This window comes from Trachymyrmex cornetzi, unplaced genomic scaffold (assembly GCF_001594075.2).
Source record: "Trachymyrmex cornetzi isolate Tcor2-1 unplaced genomic scaffold, Tcor1.1 scaffold321, whole genome shotgun sequence".
In the NCBI taxonomy this organism is placed as follows: domain Eukaryota; kingdom Metazoa; phylum Arthropoda; class Insecta; order Hymenoptera; family Formicidae; genus Trachymyrmex; species Trachymyrmex cornetzi.
The window spans coordinates 326,955-354,184 of record NW_017297908.1 but is presented as its reverse complement, the minus strand read 5'-3'; the positions used below and the strand labels follow the sequence as shown (position 1 = coordinate 354,184).

General features: G+C 35.1%; 2 protein-coding genes across 2 annotated transcripts; one reads left to right on the top strand and one right to left on the bottom strand.

Annotated features, from left to right (window-relative positions):
• Positions 1 to 2,110: 2,110 nt before the first annotated feature.
• LOC108762778 (Rad, Gem/Kir family member 2) lies at positions 2,111 to 25,292 on the top strand. Its single transcript, XM_018509946.1, has 8 exons — positions 2,111 to 2,377; positions 3,539 to 3,751; positions 4,008 to 4,257; positions 14,314 to 14,534; positions 19,602 to 19,765; positions 22,886 to 22,977; positions 23,738 to 23,930; positions 24,627 to 25,292. The coding sequence occupies exons 1-8, from the start codon at positions 2,187 to 2,189 to the stop codon at positions 24,860 to 24,862; spliced, it is 1,560 nt and encodes a 519-aa protein (XP_018365448.1). The 5' UTR covers positions 2,111 to 2,186; the 3' UTR covers positions 24,863 to 25,292.
• Positions 5,841 to 11,368, bottom strand: LOC108762779 (voltage-dependent anion-selective channel protein 2). Its single transcript, XM_018509947.1, has 5 exons — positions 11,110 to 11,368; positions 10,629 to 10,827; positions 9,743 to 9,965; positions 8,160 to 8,369; positions 5,841 to 6,260 (listed from the first exon to the last, which is right to left on the bottom strand). Exons 2-5 carry the CDS (start codon positions 10,788 to 10,790, stop codon positions 5,995 to 5,997), a joined length of 861 nt encoding a protein of 286 aa, XP_018365449.1. The 5' UTR covers positions 10,791 to 10,827; positions 11,110 to 11,368; the 3' UTR covers positions 5,841 to 5,994.
• Positions 25,293 to 27,230: the final 1,938 nt, after the last annotated feature.

Here is a 27,230-nt window from a genome sequence, read left to right as displayed (position 1 = left end):
GCGTCCGATTACGATATGTGAAGCATTTAAATTGATTCGAAATGTTAATATCTCGCTTCGACTTTGTCAGCGTCGACGGAAAAGAAAAGTCACCTCGTTGGAAATCAAGACCGTTTCGTCAAAGGTAATTCCTAAGTATATACGTCCTCACGTGGAGATTGTTACAGTGAGATTCTTCTCTCTCGTAGAATATAGTTCTCGGAAAAATAGTTCTTACAGTAAGGACGACTTTCTTGCACGTGGTAATAACGTGAAGAGAGGAAACCAACCCGCACTCAATCTCTTCTTGTGCCAAAACCGGAGCTTTAACGTTACGGAGCGCCGTTTACCTCTTGTCACTGTACATCAAGAATGTTCTTATTTCGTGAATTTACATTTCAGTATCGTTTATCCCTCCCTTACATGCGACGTACATCCATATACGTCGACTGCATAATCAGCTTGAACAATATTTGTTCTCCTCAGAATTGAGGAAGATGTGGGAACGAGGATCTCGCTGAAACCGAGTGAATGTTCCTTGTTACGACGCTCCTTGAATTACTTTTCCCTTTCCACATCTCTTGTTCTCTCTTTCTTCTTTCACCTTCTCTCTCTATCATATCTCTCGAGACTAAATGAGCTTTTTAATCAATTCAAAGCATATTGCATTTCGTGTTGCACAAAAGAAACATAGTGAATATTGCTTCTAATACTGAATTTGAGAAATTTCTCATTAAACATTGTATATGTAAAACTGAGCAGTGCATTCTGCACTGGAAGCTAAATGAAAACTTCATCTTCCTCGACTCGAAGGTATTTAACGAGCTCAGATTCACATGCAAGAATCAAATAGACTTTTTGTAATTGGTTTTTAGGACGTTTGAAAATCCCATTTTTGCTAATCTACTTTTCTCTATTTCGCTCAAGCTTCATGTTTGTGTTGCGTTATACCGGATCGTCTATTATTGGAAGATGAAAGCTTCTATGGAATCTCCAATGCATACAGCCTTAATTTTATCGTGGGTTTTCTATCGCGTTACACGCGTTTCGTGACCACGAGCTCCAGATTAATCAAATTACTCTTCATGTCCTCTCCCATTCAGTGTGACACGCACCCGAAGTAGCACGAATCTAATCGAGGAAGGCGGTCCCAGCAATTTCGTTATCGCACTCTCCTCGATAACGTTGAAAAATTGTCGTTTCACAATTTCTCATTCGTAATCGAGGTATAATTTCAAATTTTTCCTAAAGACTTCTCATTACATTCACATACTTCCTTCTTTCGTGTTTTGGCGAAGAGATAAATTACGGAATTGCAAAGTTAAGTCTTTTGTGACGGGTTACGTTTCTCATTTCCACGTTGTCGGTCGCCACAAAGCTTCCCTTATTTCATGACGATTACGGTGGCTAGAGCGAATGAGAGGGAGACGATCACTTTTACGACGTTACCGCGAATCCACCCGTTCGCTGAGTTTTGGGGTGAACCACGCTTGCGCAAGTCCGGCAAGGTACCGAGCCAGAACGACGTGCAACAACCATGAGAGCTTTAGTTTTCGCCAGGTCCTCGTCGTGGAAAAAGGGTTGCGGTAGCTCACGGGAGAGAGGCAGTCTCATTGTATCTTAATTGCCCTCGTGGTGCTATAATTACTCGAGAAAAGGAAAGATGAGACGGAAGCGATGAGCACGTGCTTCGATCCGTAGATCCGCATCCGGAAGCGTCGGAGCCGGCACACTCGGTGCTTTAATATCGCGAGCTGCTCTCGAATGAGAGTGAAAGCACAAGTGTTGCATGCGGCTGCTTTGCATTTTACTCTTCATCACGCGACATGCGGAAACGATAGATTTCCATCGGAAACGTAACGTGATACGTGACTCATCTCTGTGTCGACCTGTGTCGCATAAATGTAACATTAATTAGCTGTAAATTAATAAAAATTGCATCGGTAGTTACAAATAGTTAGCGTCTTCCGTGTTGTTTAAGGCTCTTGGAAGCTTCTAGGTGGAGCATAAAAACTGTGCATTTACGAATTTAGATCACGTCACTTTCTGAAGCTCACCGGCAATTGGATTCTGCTGATCCGTTTATCCCAACATAAAGTTTTCACGAAGGGCCACGTGCGAAGTGCGCGAATGGAGGGAAAAACGGATTTGTGACAAAGAGAAGTCGTAGGTGGTGCATAACAACTTGTGAAGTTCCTAGTGAATATATGGCAACATTCAGTGTGGCGGATCGTCATGAGATCGTCGAGAGAACTTCTCGGAATGTTTCCGATCGTGTTCTTTCCATGAACGTCTGTCCGCCGAGCAGCTTCCCGGATAAATTTCAAGATTTTTTCGCGGCCCTTACCGAGGACGGCGACGATCTACCCAGCATGCTTGAAGACAAACTGATACCGAGGTAAATATGGCGAGTATTTTTTAGTAAAGAGTGTATTTAGTAAATTGTCTAAATTGTAAGAAAATATATATATAACTTTCTCTCTCTCTCACTCCCTCTCTCTCTCTTTCTCTCTTTCGTGGAAGAAGGCAACAAGTAGTTCTATTTCAAAGCGGAAAGAGGAAATGAGAAAACGTTTTGTAAAAATAATAAAGAAATAAAAATATCAGTAAAAAAGAAGAGAAAGAGGATATTGATATACATAAATTGATTGTCAGTCAGGTCAAAAAACAATGTTCATGTATTCGCTGAAATATAAACAGTTTAATTAACTACTAAAATGAAACTATATCCATCCAGATTTATAAAGCAATTGTCAATTAACGAGCAACGAAAACGATATTAAAATATTCTTACTGAAGCGTTATAATGCGATTATATAAATATAGATATGTAATACTGAAACAAGGGATAATTGAAACATAAAGCTTATTTTAGTATTACAAATCTCAATATTATTATTTACAATTTTAAAAGTTTTGTTGACCTTTTAAAATATATGCATGTTTAACTTTTAATGAACGAAATATATATATAAAATTCGAGTCATTTGAACGATTTGAAAGTTTGCAAACTCAATAATATTTTAGTATCGTAACGTAATCGAGGACTCCCGGCAACTTTATCTCGAAATTATATTTCTCAATTTGGGGAGAGCAATCCGGACTGTTTCGCCGATGTCGTGCTGGGGTTCGTGGCATGTGACGAACACGCGTAGGAAGTCTTCAGTATTGGTTGAAGTCATTTGAGATTCTCGCAATCGGATTAGATTTGTCACGGGACAATTTTACGCTAATCTCTGTTGCGGGTAATGAATCAATCTTCCACTGAAACTGGGTTTAATGCGAGGAGCGGAAATAGAGCGCTTATACGCACAGAAAATCAATAGCGCAATGCGTGCGTAAAAATAGGATTATACTGCTCCGAAAGTTGCAACGCGAAACCAGAGAACGTTGTATATCCGGGTATTCTTAGCTGCGTTCGGAAATCCGGGTGTATTGTCTTAGCTTTGTTTAACATTGGATGAACAGCAAAGATACACGGGGATACTCGGGTGATGTTTTCGAATGTAGTTCTTGTCTCTGCTAAGCCGGAAACTTGCAGAAAGCCGGAAACTTGCAGAAAACCAGACAGTATGAGCGTCGAAGGAAAAGGTCGACGCTGGAATAAAAGGGCTTTCCAGAGGCGGAGCAGCGAAGTCGAGGTCCGTTTTCAACACACCTCGCTGTCCGGATCTCAGGGTCACAGCTGCGTGGATGGACCGAAGTCACCGACTACCTCGAGACGTAGAAGTTCCAGCATTGCAGTTGCCAGACCCACGCCGGACTTACACAGGTTGTCTTCTCGTAAAAGTGATTCATTGTTGACTAGTATAGTCCGCTTGACGTCCGCACGGCAATCAATCTGTCCAACGAGCGTTCAAATATAATCCTTAGCTTCTTAAATCCGGGATCGACTACTGACGTTGGAGCTTTTCAGCGAATCGTGGAATTGTAAATTGATTGAAAAGTTTCGGATTTATGCGAGGACAGGATTGCCCACGACGCGACGTGGCACGTGCCTATGACAACGTTCTATTTCTGTATGGTAGATTTCTGCAAACGGAGGCTGGTCCTTGGGGTCACCTGTCGCCCTCACCTAGGAGCCCGACTAGAACACCATCGCTGAGTCCTGGCGCCGCGTCATCCTCATCGCATCTAAGCGCGAACGCGAGTCCAAACGGTCCCAGTCCGACGAGTCCTTCCAGTTCGACTGGCTTGGCATCCGGGATTCGTGGAGGTGCCGGTCCCAAGCAGTATCGCAGCAGAACAAGCAGCATGCCGGCAGTCCCACGTCACAGGGTAAGAATGTATGGGATAAAAAAATCGACCTCTAAACTCTCTAAATCTCGTGGAGTGAAATCTCACTCGAAGAGACTGAAAATTTAGCTTGTCTTAAAAAAAGAGTGAAAATACGGTGCACTCTTGTTCAAGAGTGGCCGATTTTCATTCTTTTTAAAGTGAGATTTACTCTTTTGGAATCAGATTCACTCCAAAGGAGTAAAATCTCAATCTCTTTTTTGGAGTGAGGTTCTATCTATCCTGGTATTACACTCGAAAAAAGGAATTGAGATTTCACTCCTTCGGAGCGAATCTCATATCAAAAAAGTAAATCTCACTCTAAAAAGAGTAAAAATCTGCCACTCTTGAACAAGAGTGACTGTATTTTCACTCTTTTTTTTCAAGACAGGCTAAATTTTCAGTCTCTTTGAGTGAGATTTTACTCTACGAGATTTAGAGACATTTTCGGTAAAAAATCTATGCGAAAAAAAAATTTATTAAAACAATTAAAAACTTCACTTATATTTATCTACTTTCTAGCTATAATATATGGACAGCTGGTTTTCTGTGTTAAAGTAGAAAAGTTGTACAGCTGAATAGAATTAGTGATTATATATAGCAAAGTATTTTTCTACAATCAATCTACTATATAAATCAAAATTTTTAACAAAACATGCTAGCTATAAAAATAGTTAAAATGGTTCGGACTTTTACTGCTGTGATGAAGAAAACTTATTATATTAACAATTTTTATTGTAGCAAAAAATTAACTAAATTTGCATACTGATAATTGCTTGACAGACATAATTTCTTGAACCATCAAATCTCCTAAGTTATAAATGCTAAACTCGCGCAGCAAGATATAGCTTTGTTGCACTACAATCTACAATCTATCTTTTCCGTGTATAGAGATATCCTGCGTATTCTCTCGTCATAAGAGGGAGGGAAGAGAAAAGGGGAGAATAATTTATAACAATTTGTGAATTCAGTGAGGAAGCAAATATAGCGGAATGCGTAACGATGAGCCTCATGTATGTACATATTGTACATAGATCGATGGCGCACGTGGCTGAGTTAATTTCCTCGGCCATTGTGAAAGATACCGCGGAACCGTGGCCGAAAGACTTTCTCTGTAACGATGACGGTGATTTCACGCGTATTGAAGAGTGAAATGAATACGGAGTGCGTAAATTCCGCCAAACAGTGTACGGTAGAAGCACACAATGGAGCTGGGAATATCACCCTTGTGATTGTCACCCTTTCCGAATTTCATCGATATTCCATGTAACGCGATCGCGCAACTGAAAATGAAAAATCGGAACGATGAGGTGCTTGGAGAAATGATGGCTTTTCTACGTCATTCATTAACTCTTCTTTTCATTTCCCTAAAAACTGCAGTTGATGTTTACGACCGTTGAGACTTAAAAAATTCTGCGAACTATTAATTTACAACTGTCAGAAATATTCGAGGAAATATTAAGTAAAATAAATCATTTAAAGTACATAATTTATAGAAAAAAATTATTTTATCTTCTTATTCCACGAAGAAAAATATTTTATTACCAATCTTTAATTCTTAATAATTCTTTATTAATTCTCACGCAGATTCATAGTTTCTATATAAAAGAAAAATTCAGTTACATCCCTTGGTTGATATGTGGTCGATCATCGGCTAGATTTCACAACCATTAACGTGCAACAGACAATATAAAGGACGTACAAATCCGACATGCAAATCCATCGTAGATTAAGATGAGCTTAAGCCTCGACGTTGAGTGCCAGTCCCACTCTGTGACCACCTCTGGTGACATTCGCGCAGTCTATGTTGAACGAAAGGATCAGCGTGACACCGTCGCTGATCTTTTGCAGGAGACTTGTGGCTAACTGAAGATCAGTGTTGAACTTAAATCGCAGGGTCGACCTCTCGTCAATCTTGCACTTCGCCCCGGCGCCGAGTGTCCATTTTTGCACGTCGCCTCGTTTCGCGTATATGCCGTTCATCGCGATGTCCAAGTCGCGTCTCGCTGAAAAGCAGATGAAGTATCACGATCGATAGAACGAAACGATAGATTGAGAAACACTCAACATTTTGATTTAAAAATACGCAAACCGAATCATCGTTATTGTTATTATTGTTATTATTATTGTAGGTAGGGTAAACTAGGGTATTATGGCCATACGGAAAAGATGGTCATAGGCTATAATTTCTCCAATAATTAATAAATAGTGCATTTTTATAGTTATTCTTAAAGATAATCAATATTTATAGTAGTTCATATGAGTACACTGTTCAAAATAACAATATTATAAATATTATCTAATATTTTTTTTTCGACTATCTGCAAAGTTTTGCACGTGTCTGCTAAAAACTGTTATAATGTCTAATAAATTACAGTTAAGCTGCCATAATCAACATTGCATAGACAATAAAGGTACGTAAATTGCAATGTGACCTATAATTAATACTTTTATTTTCACTATTTATTTATAAATACTATGGCTATCTTTCTTAATGTCACACACACATGGCCATCTTTTCTCTAAAAATTAGATAAGATGGCCAATGTATACTTTGTAATATTTTGAAAATTAAAGTTCTGTTAGGTATTTTCTCTTTAATTTCGATAGTATTTGTTACTTTAAACTTTAAGCTTCAGTGAAAGTAATATTGTTAAAAAGTAACAAGAATAAATGTATGTTTTTTGCATTTTAAAACACTATGGCCATCATACCCGAGTTTACCCTATCGTCGTGAAAACGCAGCTCCTGTTAATTAACATCTCAGATAGCAAAATGCTAGCGTATGCCAGTAAATTCAATCATAATTATAGAGAGCAGATTTCTATGTACTGAATCCTTTTTAAAGATTTTTACTACTTTAATGTGCGAGTCAATTAACATATAATCACAGAATGCAGCAAGAATGGAACATATCTTGCTATCATAATGTGCAGATAATACAGGGCTTGCTTATTCTCTGATACACTGATATTAAAAAAACAGCAGACTCTCTATTCCTGGAACTATTAATATAATATCGCTCATTTGCTACAATAATGGCATAATTCAGAAAAACAAGATCCATAAAGTGAATTTTAACATTTTGAAGCATTTAAATTTTATAACATTAATTTTAAAATCCAATTTTGATGTATAATAATTAATTGCAGAAGAATAAAAGTATGTTCTTTCTTTCTTTTCTTCGTGTTTCCATTCTTTTTCTACAAGCAACTAAAAAATGGCAATTTTTTAATTATATCGTTGTAGTAAGTGAGCGATATGTAACATAATTTTGCAATACATGTTCTTGACAGGTTTAGCTATCTGGGATAATAAAAAGTTATATATAAAGTATATAATTTTAATCCAATTCTAAGCGAGGTCATCGACTGTAGTATTACGTAATCCCGATGGTGTCGGTTTACGGTCTGAGCTTTGTTGTACGTCACTATTACACGACGCTGTCACGGACTCTCTACACGCTAACGTTACCAATTATCGCCCTCTCTACCTTCATCCTCCCGATTCCCTCGAGAAAATTGATAACGCTGCCTTGACATGAGCCGATATGTGCTAAACGATTTGTATTACACGTCCGTATTCCGCCTATCTGAACACAGGAGCGACAGGATCTCATTACGCTCGTCTAAGCCAGGCACGTTTAATCCCCCATTTACTTAACACGTGAGAAAGACAGCGGTAATTTAGCAGTTCCGTTCTAGTTGACGACGACGTCGCGATTTCGCGACGCAAGAGGCAATGAATAATGGGAGGATATTACGAAGAAGACTGAAATTACTCTGTTGTCACGAGGATGATTATTCTCCTGTCGGCGGCGTCGGCGGTTTCAAGGGAATATCGCGCGGGGGTTGTTTTTCATGGAAAAATCGCGTTACCTTTATCGTGGATCTTTCAACTTTTACCTTTGTACAACACGGAAAGCCCATACACGTGCGGTATACAGGTGCATCGAAAGTGCAGGTCAATGTCGGGGCAACTATAAGCGACACCGACGTCGTTTTTCGTTATCCTGTTCGAGGCCGTGTCGTAGCCACCCTGGTAGCCCAGAAGCAGATCCCGGCATTTCACCACCACCGAACCGAGCAAATTGGTACCCGAATCCAAATCGTTGGCTGCAAACAAGAAATCTAGTAATTTCGACGATTCAACATGTGATACTATCGGATTGCTCACATATGCATGTAACCGAGTATGGGCGGAAAAGATACGGGATGTTTCGATTTCCGCGTTTTCCTATCTCGAAAAATAAAAGAGAATCTAATTCTTTCGTTTATCGAAATTTAATTGGACGCAAAAAAAGCTGTCACTATTGAAATTCCTGAAATTTAATTCACCCGCGTTTATTTCCACGCGCGTCTATTTGCAATGCGTTTTATTTTGCTGAAAAATGTAATGGCAAAAGCTCTTCCTTTGAATGTGTTTTCATATCGAACGTGACTGCCTCGTCACGTGCGACAGCGTGGCTGTCCACAAGCTTCCGGAAGTGCTTGTGTATCGGTCGCCATCGCGGAAACTTGTGTTCACGGAAATTGCTGCGACTTGTTAGTAAACATTCGGGATGCGGTTCCGCTATTGTTCCTGTGAACTTTGCTTGATATTGGAAAGGAGTTTGCCCGGGGAGAAGGTATTATTTATTAAAGTTTCCCTCTGTTACGCAACGTGCAATCTCTGTTACGAAGCGCGAGATAAGGGAGAAAACGAGGGAGAAAGTTTGAAGCGAATTACTCGAGAGGACTGTATTATAGCGAGCTGAATATACGTTTCTTTCGTTTCTGCGCGCGAGTTTGATTTTATTTAAATTTCTGTATTCATTTCATATATAAAAGAGCATCGGGAATATCATTCGTCGTTGCCGTCTCTGAAATAATTAATTAGACACGACGAGAGAAGAGAGGTGGAGGAAGAGAGATTTACTGTAAAAAACTCGTCGCTCTCCAGTAATTTTTTATATTCGATTCTTTTGACTATTTTATGAACAGAGTATTTAATTACGGAAATGCCTCTTGTATTTCGTAATATTAGAAAGTGGTCTGATTTTGTGTAAAAAGAACACGTGCCATTTTTAATATTATTAATACGTGTACTTTTACAGTAATTGTACATGTGGAATAAATATTTTTTAACGGCATAGTTTTATTTGATATTTTTAATAGGTTTTTTGTGGACGAGGCTGGTAAAAGGTTTGGATTATAGTATATAATTAGTCTTCTTCCCTTAGACAAGAATACGTGAGCACAGTATAGTGAAGCCCTTTATCCATCATTCGAGCAGCCAAAGCCGTTACCTTGCGAAACTTTATAAATAGAGGATGAATTTGTTCTATGAATTTTGCCGCTCGTGCTTTACGGGAAAGCCCGATTAGTCCGCGGGCATTATTGAACGAAGCGGTCAACATTTAAGAGAACGCCGATCATGCACGCCTTTAAACGCGAAAGAAATACGATGCGTAAAGTTAATTAGATTTAAGGAAATTAACATGACTAACAGATCTCGCAGCGTGCGTTGATTCTCTTGCTGACAAACTTCGAGCCGACTTTTACGCTTTTCGCAGTCGTTTCCGGATTGTAAGAGCACTCAGAGAGCAAATCAACGCCCTTCATTAGCAGCCCATTAAACTCGTATCCCAGGAAAAGCACACCATCGGTCGTCCATTTTAACAGCAGAGCTCCAGCATTCGCCTTGTATTTTGTCTCCATTAATCCGCTTAACTATCATTAATTCATTATGAATAAATTTTCCAATTTTCTGCCTTGCTTTTGAAATATCCAAGTAAACCCAATAAGATACCCAAGTTTATTTAATTCAAATATTCAGTTGATATAATTCTGATGTATTATTTTATATCGTTATTGAAATACATTGTGATATACATATAAATTGATCATACGTGATTTAACAAATACAGATGAATAGCATTTATCCAATTTATTAATGCTGATAAATATTTCATGTGCATCAAAATATTGTTGTATAAGTATAGTTTCTATAAAACATAAAAATCCATCACAGTTTTCCGAGTTTAAAGCAACAGTTGTTGCGAGTTCGAATTCAGTGATACGCTTATATTGTCTGCATAATCCGATATGTAATTAAATACAAATATTGCCGCTTGAAATAGTCGATTCAGCTACGTTTCCATGCAAAATTTTTCGCGAGATAAGCGATCATCTGCACCATTCGTTTGCTTTTCCCATGAATAATTGATAAAATAATAAGTAAATATTTAGCGATATCGTTAATATAGATAGAATGACCAAAATTTAATTATTAAGGACCTAAAAATATCTGAATTAAAGAGAGAGAGAGAGAGAGAGAGAGAGAGAGAGAGAGAGAGAGAGAGAGAGAGAGAGGGGCATACAATGATTCTCAACCTTTGATACTTCGAAATTCAACATTGTGTCACTTGTTAGCTGAAACCTTTTGGCGAATTTGGTCTTGATATTGAATTTGATAAGACCTTTGCCATGATGATACCCTGTTTTAAAAACGTCCCTTGCATTTTTCCCAAGATCTGCGAAACTCGGGACTTCCATTACGAATTCAGTATGTGTGAGATAAATTGTATTCGTGCTATAATGACAGAAAACATTACTATACGTTATTACAGATATCATTACAAAAATTTTTTCGAGAGAGATTGATCAGTTTTAATTATCTAAAGAGACTCCAAATTACATATTTCGAATTTATATATAATTGTATTATTTTCAATTTACTTTAAATAAATTTATAATCCCACATATTATTATTAGGTTAATATTATACAATAGTATACCACATAGATATGTTTAATTTGATATTCTATCTAGATCGAGAATATATATATATATATAATTTCAATTTGACTCTCACATTTTATCTTTGTGGAATCGTGCCTTCTTGTTTTATTAAGCGACTAGAGATTCAGCAAATTGAAGCTGCGGTGTAATTTGAACATACGCGAAGGTTCTTCGACGCAACGAAAACATGGTTGATGTTAACTTCTCTTGAGAAGTAAGAGGGCGAGAAAATTAATATTGCGATTTCTACTGAGTGACGTGATCGATATATATTTCTCAAGCTTTACCATGAACTTCTCATTACCGTCAAAGAAATGAACTTGATTGGAGAAGAGCATGTGAGATAGGATTCAAACTATCGATATTCTCGAATCGGCATTCAATTAAATTTCTGTATTCACGTTGTTCAGACAAGCGGACAAATGGATCAACGGAACGCGACAATTATGTCATCGGATGTGTTTCGCATCGATTAGCGAACATGTTAGGATTCACCACGACCCTAATACCACACTCGAGAACGCATCGCGTATTTCTGCTACCTTTCCGCTCCGTTTCGCAATTGCGAAAGACAGACGAGCATATGCGCATATGTTGATGCGGCATGCCCGCCGCTCGGTGAAATTTACAGAACTTTATACATCGATTTATGTCATGTAGCTCATAATTCAATCAATGAATGTCGGCAAATCGCGTCGAAATATCACGGGTAACACAGAATCTGTCGATTAATGATGACGTTTGTGGATGATGGGATTATTCATTTTCAGGCTACGTTCCGATATTCACCGTCAATGCTGAAAATCTAAAGTGCATGTAACGTATGTTGTAAATTTTCAGTACTGACAGTAAGTGGAGTATCGGAATGCAGTGTGTTAGAAATCGTCTCTCGTTCATACGTTGGAACGTATAATACTTACGAGGAAATACTGAAAAATGTCTCTCTTCGATTTTGACGAGCGTTAATATGTCAAAGCGTAATCTAGGTCAAAGTAATGAATACGTATTTTTTTATATGTGGCCATATGCACTTTTAGGAGGTAAAACATCCAATCGGTCAGTTTCTTTCGAAGCAAAACTATAAGAGATAGAAATATTTTTAAAAATAAAAGTCGAATAGTTTTAAAACTGTTTTACAATAATAAACTCTAATTTTTTATTTTATTAAAGACCTTTTAAAATAAATTTTTTATTATTATTACAAAATAGCAAATGTGTCCAAAATACATAGAGATGTTTCAAAGATTTATTTGGGATATGCGATATTTTTAGAATATCTCTCTGATATATTTCGGATATTTCTGTTGTATGGAAATATACTTGAAATCATTCATTTTTCCATCTTTTATAGTTTCGATGCTGTTCGCTTCAAAAGAAAATAACGGATTTTCTTGAAAGAGGTGTTTATCCTCTAAAAGTATGTGCCATATTTTTAGAGGATAAAACATATGAGTACGTATAAAAAATACGTGTTTCTTATTTTAGTATATAAGACTACAACGGATTATAAGCTTTAAAATCAGAGCGGATTTTCTGTGTTTCCTTGTCAGAATATACTGAGAAAAGATTTAAAATCAGAATAAAAATTTTCAATTTTAATGAGTTCCATAACACTTTCCTTGTCAAGACACTTTGTTGAACGAAATTTAAACTCAGAAGAATTAAAATAAAAGTTTTAAATTCCAACGATTTCCAGGCTGTCAGATTAAAATATGCTTCCTCCAAGAATATAAATATAGATATAAGGTCTGTTTTTTATTTCTGTGCGCTAGACTGCATTAGTATTAGGGAGTTTTTGCAATAACGTGAATTTAGATACGGTGAACGCTAAAGTCATGTTATCCTTTTCTTAATTATTTGTTAAGAAGAAAATAACCTGGATAGCGATCATGTAACTTTTTCGCTAAAGCGGAAACGTGAAAAATGACAATTTTTATATGTGTTCGTATAGACACATCCATACAAAGAATTTTCACTTTTCACGTTTCCGCCCTAGAGAAAAAGTTACATGATTGTTATCCTGACCTTAGCGTTCATCTGGATAAACCTGTATCTGGATAAACGGGGGGTATTGCAAAAACTCCCTAATCTCTTTCCCAATTTCGCTAAATGTCAAATATAGGGTAGAGCGGGACTAGTTGTGATACTTTTTCTTCAAGTTATAAATCTTCACTCAATTACGATAGACTAATGGTAAATGCTATAAAACGTTGCATGTTCATCTGACTCAATTATTAAGTACTTATAAATCCATAATATATCTCGTAAATGAGAAAAAATTACGTTAATTACAAGGATACAAAGTGGATCAATATGCCATGGGACACGTTGAGCATCCTCGAAGGATAAGCTGATGAAGATAATCGTTTAATGAGATTATATATTATTAAGAATATGAAAGGATTATGTATATATTAATCAAATTTTCACCTTAAATATAATAATTTGTAATATTCTCGCTTTTTAAATGCTTTAATTAACAAAATTGGAAAAAGTAAAATCTTTACTCTTTGTAATAATAATTAAACGTAAAATATATGTTTAATCGTTAACATAAAATCAAAAGCATCGATAAAGACAGATTTCATTTAAGCAGCTGAGTTTATAAATTAATAGTGGGGGATATTAAGCTCAACAAGTCCCATATTGGTGTTGACTGAAATTTTATCACTGCAAAATAGCAACTTGAACATTAAAGTTAAAAAATATTTTAATAACTTGTATCTAAAAAAACACATTTGATTGTTATTAATCGCTTTAATAACCAAAAAGAGTACTCACCTAATAATATTACTTTTAATATACGAAAATGAAAAAAACGCACGTGTTTGGCTATTGACAGCCGGACACAAATTATTGTATTAAACACAGTAATCTCCGTCTTTGTGCTACCTTACACAAGCATAGACGTATCTGTATATATTTTGGTTATTTAGATATTTGCATTTGCCTAACTTGCTCCTATGCTCAACTAGTCCCGCTCTACACTGAAAAAAATGTATGTAATTTTACATAGAAATTACATGTCTATGACCGGAAAATTAACTAAATATGATTGGATTTAAAATTTCCAGTAAATTTCCAATCATATTTATGTAATGTAAGTAATTTTCCAGTCACAAACATGTAATTTCCATGTAAAATTACATGCATTTTTTTACCCTATATTTATCTCACTTTAAATTCCAAAAGTGTACACTAGTTCAGCCATAGTAAATAGACCAATAGACTCGTCTAAATGACGATCGGACAAACTAATTGTTATTATTTCTTGCAGCCGATGCTAGTCGATACAAGACGCGGGGGTGGCGTAACAGGGTGCGAAGAAGGTGAAACCGAGGATGGCATTGAGTATTATAGACTTCGGTCTTTCTCCATAACAGCAAATGGGGTGAACAACTTGGGCGATTCGTTGAAGACACGTCGCAGCAGAAGCATCAACAGCGTTACCTCCTCTACCAGCTGCTGTAGCAGCACCCGAGAGAGCAGATTACTCAGGTAAGAATAAACATGCGTCGAAAGTGCGATAAATCTTGCTTACAACATCGATCCGCTCGCCAGAACGCATGGCCGGATTTTCGACTTGAAACTCGAGCTTTTTTCTGAAATGATATATTTTGAAGATATGCAGGGAAATAATTGCGTATACAATTCAATTGTGAAATGTCGAATAAACGAACGACTCGTTTCATTTCGCAATTATGTATTATGAAATTGGAATTAAACGTGCAGGACTGGGAGACATGTATTTGAAATACTTTTATTTAAAACACAGTATTTGCAGCGCAACCCGGAAAAATGTTTCATATGTAATTATATAAAAATATATTATTATATAATTATATAAAAATATATATAATTATATAAAAATACAAAATTATATATAATTATGTAAAAAATTATATACAATTATATATAAAATACATCCATGTATATAACATTTTTTCCCGGCGGGAAGTGTGTTTTGTATTTTGTATTTCAGCGAAGCACATGAAAATATTATGTATTTTGTATTTAATATCGAAAGATTGAAAGTTTTTTAAATTTTGTAGTTCAAATATAAAATTAATTGTTAATCTTAGTATTTGAAATAAAAAATAAGAAATACACTTGATAAAGCGCTTATAAATACGCGATAAATAGGCTTTCACGACTGTTATCTTTAAAGACCATTATAAACAAAAGATTGTAAGTGTATTTCTTTAAAGATACTAAAAGGTTTGCGGGTTATCGCCGTGTTTTTGTCTATTGCTAATGCCAACGTTTCGTGAACCTTGCCATTCACTTCGTCAGGGCGAGGAGAGCACAGATATTGTATCAGTACGCTTCTCACCCTGATGAAGTAGACTTCAAAGTTCACGAAACGTTGGCATTAACAATGGACAAAAACACGGCGATAACCCGCAAACCTTCTGATATCTTTAAAGAAATACACTTACAATCTTTTGTTACTAATACTTAAATAGAAAATAGAAAATACTTTTATATGCTCGCATGAAATACAAAGTACAAAATATTTTCATGTGCTCTCCGCTGAGATATAAAATACATCAAAATACACTTGTTTCACAAATACTATTTTTCAAATAAAATGCCAGCTCTGAATGCGTGATATATTAAAATCATATCATCACAATGCGCGTAACGACTGCATCCACAGCTTACAATTCGCTGCTATTCTCGCGAAGATAACAGCCGCTAGATTAAATGAAGATAATAATATTCCTTTCATGTTATCGCTCGCGAATAATAATAACGAGAATTATAAAAATATGCAGCTAAAGCTCAATTGTTGAACATTATAATTGGACGTTTTCATCTCTATAATGGTTTACTCGCATATAAATATAACGTGTAAAATTATAACATGCGACCGCAAAAAGAGAAAACGAAAAGAAAGGATGGGAAGAGGGACACTGGAAAATAATCTTCCACGTGCTACACGTGCGGATGTGATGCATCCCCCGCATTTTCATCTCCATTTTGGGCTCGGGCTGTTTATTTTCTCCTTCGAGGGCTTCATCGCATACCGACATTGTCAGTTTAGAAAACAAAGAAAAATACGTCGAATGTTTTCCCTTGTATGACTTTACGTAAAACACACGTTGCCGTAGGCCACACTATGATACGGTTCTCGACTTGTTTGTGTCCGAGGGAAAACAATATGCAAATCGAAGAAATAACAGAAGTTTTTCGTGACGAATTGAAGGATCTTTATGTAAACAAAACGTAAAACAAAATGTAAAAAGTGTAAATGTATTGTATGCGATAATTATTTAATAATTAAGTATAATAATAATTGTTTAATTATTATACTTAATAATTAAACACGATATAATAATGTGCATTTTGTTTTACGTTTTGTTTACATAAAGATCAATTTGTCATGAAAAACCTCTGTTATTTCTCCGTAAATTATCACGAAAAACCTCTGCTATTTCTCCGTAATTTTTGTAATTATATGTAATTACATATCTATAATAATTATGTACTGTGCCCGTTTCATATGCTCTGATATGTGCGCAATTGTTTCTTAGTAGAAATATTAGTATAGAAATATAGAAAACTCCTTCAAAGAAAAATTTCTCTATTCTGATATATCTGTACATAATGATAAAAATTTAATCCTATATCACTTTTTCTTTAAGATAATTTAGAAGTTCTCCCTAGTTTTTCAAATCGAATATTATATTTAATATAATATCTTATAGGACCGTACATGTGATAACACAAACTATAGAAATCAAAGCCTTTACACGGTCTAGCTGGATCTTAATGCTTGTATGATTCTTATGTGAATTTATATACTACGTATGTAGTCCCACAGAAACGCGCGCCGAAAAATTTCCGGTCTTGAAACGCTAACTCTACTAAACTACCGCAGTAATATCACGAGTTAAAATTGACTAGCAATTTTTAACTATTTTTTGATGCTTATTCGCATCTTCTAAACGATCTTAATAATGATGAATAACATATTAAAAACTATAAATAATAAAGACTATAAAGAATATTATATTTGTTTTAACATAATTACGTGGTATTTTATATGATCATTAAATTTGTAGATTTTCAGAATAAAATAACTATGTCTGATAAATTTATATTCTACTAATTATAATAAAATAATTACATGTTAACATAACAAACAAATAAAGTACAATAATAAAATGTCATTATTACATCAATTAATAATTCATACAATATATTATTATATACATGTTAATGCTTGTTATTTTTACCTTTACGAGAGAATTTAAATCTATCGGATAAACTCTAAATTTGGATTGCATAAATCAGAAATTACCTGTAGAAAGTATTTTGCTTTGACGACAAGTTGATATTTGCCTTACTCTAAATTTATCGCCGGTAGCTTCTATTTGGGATGATCATCTCAGAGGTTTGAATTGATATTCTCTCGATTGTTTACGCTTGCTTGCGCCTGGTACTTATGAGCAGATCATATTCTTCGATATATTCTTCCGCTTGATTTCCGTCTTGTTCGGTTATCAGTAAGGTATTCGATTATTCGCCAACCGCTATATGAGCTCCATGCAGAACTTAGGGTAATCGCGACTGCACGAGCGCTTCAAGGCACCTTAATTGCCCTCAGATAATTACACGGCGCGTAGACTGCGTCCTGAGTGAGTGGAGAACCAGAGTAAAGACTGTAAAGAGAGTCTCCGATTCACCTGGTCTCTTAAAAGAGATTAAAGGCATCTTTAACCTGCATTTAGGCCGATTTAGAATTTAGAGTTTCTTTTTCTCTCGTCCTCTCTCTTTTCGTTCTTTGAACTACATTTTCAACACTGTCAAATCCTCAGAGAGATCGTCTCGGATTGATGAAAGACACGACAATGACGAGTAATCCTGGAAAGTACTTCCCCAGTGAGGGGTAGTCTCGGAAAGGGTTGAAAAAGGTGGTTTGAAAATGCAACACACGTGCAACATAACATATAACATAATTTAAAATTAAGTTTTCCTCTGTATGTTTCTCTTTGAAAAGAGCAGACCTGCAAGGGCAGAGATTTTGTAGTGTTATTATATCTGAATACGTTGCATTACTGCGCATTCGCGTCTTGTAGCTTTTGTCTTGCCACGAAGAGTTATAGATTCACATTTCACAAGTTTACTCCTTTCTACGTTTGCTCTAATTTTGCTTGTTGTTTCCAAAGCAAACATATATTTGTTTAATTTGAAACAGAAAACGAAGACAAATACGTCGAATGCTTTTCCTTCATATGATTTTACTTTATGTGACGTAAATCGAGATCGTTGTAGGATGGTCCTTGATATCGTTTTTCGTATTGTTTGTTTCGGTTATTTTCTCAAGAAATAGTATGTAATTTAAGCGAGACAGAGAAAGGTTTTTTAATGAAAAGATAAAAGACCTAATATACATTACAAAATGTACAATAAATAAAAGTAATGAATACATAATATTATTATATATTATATAATGGTATGCAACCATACTTTTATACGGAAAGAACGATTTACTGAAATGTTTAAAAATTTAGCTAGACAGAGAAAATAATATCGTTTTTCGTATTTAGCTAGACAGAGAAAATAATATTGTTTTTCGTATTGTTTGTTTCTGTTATTTTCTCAAGAAATAGTATGTAATTTAAGCGAGACAGAGAAAAGTTCTTTAATGAAAAGATAAAAGACCTACAATACATTACAAGATGTACAATAAATAAAAGTAATGAATACATAATATTATTATATATTATGTAATTATATAACTATACTACTTTTATACGGAAAGAACGATTTACTGAAATGTTTAAAAATTTAGCTAGACAGAGAAAATAATTTGTTGGACCATCAAAATAATTACGTAGGAAACTCGAGCATCATGAGCAAAATACTGCTAAAAATTTTGAAACAACCAGTTGGAGCGTTTTACGTAATTATTCGACTTTGTCAAAATTATTTTTAGATTTAGCTAATTTTTTAGATGCTTCAGCAAAATTATTCTTTCTGTGTATGTACAATATAAAAATACGGAATTACACCTTTATATAATTACATATAATTATGCAAAATATAGTTATATGTAATTATATTAAAGAATATAATATATAAATAAAGGAAGGAAAATACAGCGTTACTCTAATGACGAAAGATTCTTGAATTTTTAAATATGGTGCAAAATTGAAATTTATAGAGAAGCTTAATTTTGATAAAAGTGACGTGTAATCGTTTCCACGTATTTTCCACAAAGAATAAATTACTATTATGTTAACATTCCTGCAGAATCATAAAAAATAAAATTATTTAATGCCATGCGTAACAACCACGACAAAGACAAACTATGATAACCATGATAAAGATCACGTTGAGCGTTTAACATACTTTTTCTAAATAAGTCGTATATTCAATGAAAATTGTCGACATTGTTACTTTAACGAAAGCGAGTTATTTTAATTGCACTACCATAATGGTAACGAGTACTGGTCGCAATTGAAAATGATCCAGATGAAGTACTGAATTCTCGTGTACTTTGTTCGAACGTAATATCTCGTTCGTCGAATTATGCTTCTCCTTTTTTCTCCTCAGCTCGGCTTCGCAGCTCTCCGGTATAGAGGCAGAAGAGGAAGCTGGCGGCGAGCGGGTGACGACGTACAAAGTAGGCATGTTGGGGGCGTCAGAAGTCGGTAAAACCGCTCTAACTGCACAATTTACCACAAGTGACTACATTTGCGCTTATGACGCCTCTCTCGGTAAGCAAATGGTTGCTTTTAGTTGGATTTACGTTGCTAGTCTCCTGATTTAATTTCGATCTACTTTTTAATCCGATCTAATTCGACACCACGAAAATTAATTTGATCCCGAATAATCTCGACGTCATCGGTAGTCCACGGAAAAAATAGATTAGATGGTTCAGCAAAGCTACCCAGACAACACAAAGTGTCCAAAATTGAGACATAAGACATTTTTGGCGTCTAAAAGACGTCTTAAAGACTTTGTATGTCTTAATTTTAGACTTTGTGTTATCTGGGTATAGCTTGGCTAGTTCAACATCTATTAACTAAGAAAATTTGATGGTTCATCAAAGAAATTATGTCTGTAAGAACTTTACAGTATGCTAACGCAACTTCTTGGCTACAATGAAAAGTTATTAATGTAACAAGTTTCTTTCATTACAGCAGCAAAAGTAGACATCTTAGCTATTATGTTTTGTTAAAAATTTTGATTTATACATTGGATTGATTTTCATAAAAAGTTATCTTTGCTATGTTATTAAATTTGCTATGCTATTAAATATGATTGCCTATAATTGCTAATTGTATTTAGCTGTACAACTTTGCTACTTTAATATGGAAAACTGACTGTATATTACGGCTGTAGATTTGCTGAATCAGTGAGGTCTTCAATTGGTTTAACAAATCTTTTTTTTTTCCATGTTAAACTTTTGTGAAACTCTCTGACAATAACTGGCGTGATTAAAACCTACGGATATCGAGAGAAACGGCGATTACGTTTCTTTCGCGATGAAACAGATCGGTTGCTTTCAATCGCACGTCCAGCCGGAGGGTCGCTTTTGCCGGAAGGAAATTGATTGTCGTTTCTGTTTCTACTTTCGGAAGAAACGTCCTTAGGGTATTCACTTCGGATGGGCTTCACCTCTAGAACTCTGCGCGCGGCAAACGATCGTCTCGCGACAGCTATTTCGTATTTAATTATGTAGCACTTGTCACGAACTGCACCGGATTGTTCACGATATCGCACACTTCCATTAAACAGAATTAATTAATCCGCTGGGTAAAACGTTATTAGTGGTATAACATATATTTGCACGAAATGCGTATTTCCCTTAAAGCATTTGGATTATATCAATTAACTGTTCGAATATGCCTCCGATAAATTATTTCGCACGAGGAACGGATTGTAGACGAAGATACAATAAAGTTTCTGTGTTAACCTGGAAAATTCCAATATGTTTTAGAAATGTTAAGTACGTTTCATATTTTACAATCGTTTGAATACTTTAATATACTATTTAAAATATCCAGAGTAAGAAATAAATCTCTTATAATTTGAGTGAACAATTGTTTTTATATATTTTTTTTTACTACGCAGCATACATATATTACAATAATCATTATCTTTAGAGATGTAATAAAATTTTGATTGACTACAACGTAAACATTGTTTCTATGTGTACACAGTACAGTTTATGTATAAATAACGTTCTAAAATTGTTTACATGACAAAAATGTATTTATAATTGATTGCCAATTTTAATGAATATATCGTTATATTCTAGATTTACGAAAAAATTCTGTAAAGAGAAAAATATTTTCTATGTAATTTATATAGTGTAATATATTATCGTGTGTGTCATACAAATGCGCACAGCGTTAATTATTTTCGCGAACAGTGTTGGAGAAATTAGTTTCGTATGCAAGTCGCGTCTTATGTCTCATTAACTTTTTACGTTCGCGGTTTTCATTCCCACCTCGAACTCCATTACATTTCCTTATGCTTTCGTGGAACGAATAACAAGATATTCTCTCTTTTGTAAAACAGCTTTTGCGCTGTGACCAGTCAAAATCAACGCGACCGGTGTTGCACAATTCAACGCGTGCAAGAACAAAATTTAACGGGGAAACATTCTACTGCAAGCAGCTCTCTCTCATTACGTGTATACACACAAACAACAATATAGTAATAACCTGTAATTTAACAATCCAGTCGGGCCAATTAATTCGCACGAGCCATTCGTTTGGAAGCAATTTTCGCTTGTAATGAATTGTTCATGACGTACTGACGCTTTTGTCCCACAAACTCAACGGCGTTTACTCGCCCTTTTAATAAGCTGTAAGCTATCTGCAATTAAAACTCGCTCATTTCACATTGTGATATTTGCGACGTATATTTCATAGCAATCGCTCTTATCTCAACTATTCGAGCGGGAAGTACACAACGAAATTCCCTTTATTATGTTTCGCCTAGCGTGAACTCTAGAATATTTTGCATCAATTAAATCTTCCCGATAACCAACATTGATATCGGATACCGCTGCACTGGTGAGATCCCTGTCCATCTATCTATAATAATACAGCAGACACTTGAACGGAAATGACGTTAAGACAACACACGGTGCGCTATTGACCCGAAAAGAAAGATGTTTCGCTCGTCTTTGTCTTCCCTGCTTTTCCTTTGTCATTCCGCCGGATATAACATGTACGTACTACGAAAGTATGTACGGTATTTTCCGCTGTGTTTCCGCCGTCGAGGTCACTCCCTCGTGGCCGATTTTATTGAAATCGCACACGGTTGCGAACTGGTACTCATCGCGAGTACCTTCAAAGAGTAGAGCTCTGATGTATCGATTTTGCGCCAAGTACTTTGCTGAGAGAGAGAGAGAGGGTGAGGGGGGGGGGGGGGTGGAGAGAGAGAGAGAGGAGGTGGGATTATCGGTATTTCTGTATACGAAAGAGGCAATATATATTCTTCTCTTCTCGGTGGTCCACTTTGATGATATGAGAGTTCAACTTGGATCATAATGGTCCCTCGAAAGAGAACGATCAATGACAATTTTATAAAATTTTCTCACCATTGTTCGGACGTAATTAGATTTCTTCCTTTGAATAAACACATCTGCGCACATACTTTTAATGAGGGATTCTCGTTTCTAGCTGCGAAAAAGAAAGAATAAAGTATGCTTTGAGAACGTGTGTTATCTTTCGAATCAACCGCTGCTTTTTGCGAAGCATTAATCATTAGTTTTTTTAATTACGTGTGTTTACATGCACATATATGAAAATACCGATGACGTACCAGTCTGATTGATAGTCGGACATTATTGCAAATGTCAATTCCGCTGCGTTTTTCAGACGACGAGTACGGACAGAAGAACGTATCCGTGATGCTTGACGGCCAGGAAACGGAATTAGAAATCATTGATCACCCCGCTGCGGAAATGTCAGTGAGTAAAATGTGATGTTTTATCGTATAGTAAAAATAGATATCGGGAGTACCGAAGTGATGTATTCGAAGAGAGGTCAATTACCTAAGAAATTGCGTTAAATGAATAACTATCGGATATCGGAAGGAACTCATTCGCCGCTCTCGTAAATAGAATTACAACACGATGTCACTTTTATCGATCGAGTTTATTCTATTATTGCCTATTAGATGTTGGCGTAAACCCTCGAGATATACACTCCAATATAAATCGTCGTATATAAAACGATGATGTGTGTAGATAAGGGAAGAAACTGAGAAACGTAGGTATTACTTTATCTATTAAAGAAGATCGACAGATTCGAAAGGGTCAAGGAATATTAAGTCAGTAAGTGAAAGGGAAATCAAGTGAATTATTTCTTTGGATTTATCAAGATAGACCGAAAGAGGGTGGATGCTTGATGTAATAAAGCGTTAGCTATACATAGATGTACGTAAAAAAAACGAGGACACATCTTGCGATGAACTGCAGGTCTATAAAAAAAAGTTTTTAAAAAATAAAACGTAGATATGCAAGCTATTGAAAAATAAATAATGCCCCTTTAAAAATCACAATATTCTCTCTTCCGTTTCCATTTATTGCGATATTACGTTGCATTATATAATATAAACGATAAAATTTATTGTTCGGTGGAAAAATGAAAACCGAATCGTTCGTTCGTTAATTGATGTTTTTCCATGAGTTTTTTCTCATTTTTTCCCCTCATTTTCATCTTTTCGAGGTCGAGACTTTTTGTTCAACTTATAATCCGGATGTGTACGTGGTGGTGTACTCGGTGGTGGATAGAAGAAGCTTAAAGGTGGCTGAGGAGACACTGCTTTATTTGTGGAAAAGCGATTACATGGTGAGTCATGGTGTCATCCTGGTCGGTAATAAAGTGGATCTCGAGAGGAAGCGGGAAGTCCCATCGATGGGTGAGTACATGGATTTCGTATAAATTTTCTTAATATAATTATAACGTAAACCCATAACGGAATTAATAAAGACCAAGAGTTTTCAGACTCGGTTCAATAAAAATCCTATGTCGTAAATATAATTATACATTCAAATTTACATAATTTTAATGTAAATTCTTCACGTCTTCATAAAAACAATAAATCTATCATTGAGGTTATAGAATAAAAAATATAATTTAACAGAAAAGAATATAACAGAAGGATTTGGAAAGTTTACTTTAGATAATTTTAATATTCACACATCAGAATATTATTAAAAATTTATACGATACATATTTTAATGTAAGCATTTTAATACATATTTTATATGTATTAAAATTTTAATAGATATTTCATGTGTATTAAATATGTATTTTATACACATTATGATTTTTGAAATGCTTTTAGTATTATACTGCATATGAAATTGTAAAATAATTTTATCGAAAATACTAATACAAATTGACATAAATATTAACATAAATCGTCTAAAATAGGCCTATAAATACGAAAAATATTTGAGGAATCAAAATGCACAGAAAATGTACATTTTACAGTGGATCTATATTAAAATACACAGCATGTAAAATCATTTTATCCTAAATTTTGGAATTGTTTAAAGTTTGAAATTTTAATTACTCGTATGACATTTGAGTTCACTATTGCTGCCGACAGTTGGCCGCCGTTTGGCGAACAGTTGCGGTTGCAAATTTATCGAGACGTCCTCGGGTCTGGCTCATCATGTAGACGAGCTTTTGGTCGGAATTCTGGCACAGATCAAGCTGAATCCGCAGCGCAGCCGGGATCAGGCAACTAGGCGCCGTCGTAGTAAACACCGCAGGCGGATTCTGAAGCACCTGCTCGGCTTCAAGAGGAAAACTAAGAGCTGCGAGAACCTCTTCGTTCTCTAACGTTCTCCTCGCACAGCACTCCGTATACGGCGGAGACAGAGAAGTGATTTCATCAGATATCGATCGTCCGAGTATGTCACTCTTCGGTCCGCGAATACGTGTACTATCTGTGCGAATATGTGAGGATCGTGCGACGTACGCGAGAAAACGTATCTCTGATATAGAGGTGGCTATGCTACGGTAACGAATCGGTAACGCGAAGCGCGAAAAATATCGAGCGGATTCTCAGAATGCCTGGCACAAAATTGGAATTTAAAGAAATTCGTGTCTATAACACGTAGCAATGTTGCGAGTAGCGCACGAAAGAAACTAGACCTCAGGACTTTTGTATTCGTGCGCAAGAAAATAAAGGATCGGTCGTTCTTTTCAATCTGAAGCTTTTTCGTCGAAATGCAACGCAGTTTTGCCGCTCTAGTTGGCATATAATTCAAACGAGGTGGATCCGAATGAGTATAATTCTTTTCCAGTGCATGTCCCAGTTAAAAAAAATAATATCTCTGGTGAATGTTGAGTCAATAAGATTCAATTTAAAAGAAATTATTCAAATTTTAATAAAAAAATATATTGTGGTAAATGTTATAAAATATAAAAAATTTATTTTCGTAGTCAAGTTTTTGGATTCAACTGTGAAAGATTTGAGTGGTTTGATACACAATGTACAGTGTTATCTTCACTCAAATACGATTCTGATAATATAAATTTCTGATGATGTTTATTATATATGTATATGTATATAAAAGGTATAAATGAGACTCTCTTGTATTTTAATGACAGAAGAATCTAACGATGTTGGATGGTACTAGTGGATACAGATTAATTTGAAAATTTTTGGGCTTTACTACATAATTTTTACCAACGTGATAAATATTTGTTTTACGAATTAAATTTTGACTTCAAAAACATCCCGATATAAACTTTTACAATAGAAATCTTAAAAGTTAATTAAATGAGATACGTTCCTCTTTTCAAAAAGTCAAATGGATAAGGATTTAATAAAAGTTAATTGTGCGGTGAAAAAATGTAATTTTTAACGAATTTTTTCCTTTTCTTTGAAGGACGGAATATAAAATATATTTTGACGTTAAAAATGTATTTATTTATATAATTTTCTGGAAAACTATAAAATAACAATAAATCGATTTGTTTATATCTTTTCTGTAAATATATAATGTTTATTGCGCTGCAAAACTCTGAATTTGAAATTGTGTAGACAGAATAACGTGGGATTGATTTGTTACAAAATCCAAATATTTTGTTAGATATATTTAAAAAAATTTTCTATAAATATATAATGTTTATTGCTGCGAAACTCTGTATTTTAAACTGTGTAGTCAGAATAACTGTAGGATTGATTTGTTACAAAATCCAAATGCTTTGTTAGATACGATATTTTTTTAAATTTATGATTTTAGTTTCCCATAAATATTGTGACCTTTTCAAAAGAAGAATTTGTTTTAGAGAAAGGTCATAACTTCATTGAAATGCCAAAACGTTAAAATGTGCCAAGTCTTGATAGATAGTGTGAAAGATATTTGGGTTTTGTGTTTTAAATTAAATTTCTGGGAGTTATACACGAGCATAGTCCTTTGTGAAACGCAGTTTCACGACAGTACATTTCATATGAAAGATAAGAGATGAAAAATTTTCTGACTTCGTAGTCTTTTAGATATGAGATTGTGTAAATAAATACATATAATCTCACGTAAAATACATTTTTAATGTACGTAAAATACATTTTTAATGTCAAAATGTTGTATTTTTAATTCCACCTATCCTCAAAATGCATTTTCTCACCAAGCAGTCTGGTAAGCTTTTTAGAGCGAAACACGCACATACATATGTATGCGTAAGCAATATAAGTCACAATTTTATGAAAGAGCTTCGACGTTGTGTCGCATTTCTATTCGCGCCGCGCATATAAAGAATGACTGTTATTACATATTCCGTTTCGAATGGGTCTTATTGTATGTGACTCATCATAGCGAATACGATGTTATGATTTCATGAGGCCACTGAATAAAATAAGAGCTCAGCGCGATATAATATCAGAAATAAAGTCATCGATAACGAGACAGGGTGTGATAAAAAATTACATTTATGAGATGCAAATGTAATACTCTGCATCTGATATGTAAGTTCACGCAAACAGACGAATGTAATTTACGATTATGTGGCTTCGAGGCGTAAAATTAGTTTTGGCGTTTCAGAAAGAAAATTCTGCAAAGACCTCCCAATATTTCGCGTCATATTTGTGCTATGTGTGTGTGCTAACGGTCTACTTGAAATATTACTGTAAGCTCATTATTTCTCTGAATTATAAATAAGCCAACAATGTAGTCAATAATGTAGATTATGAATGTTTATAAGG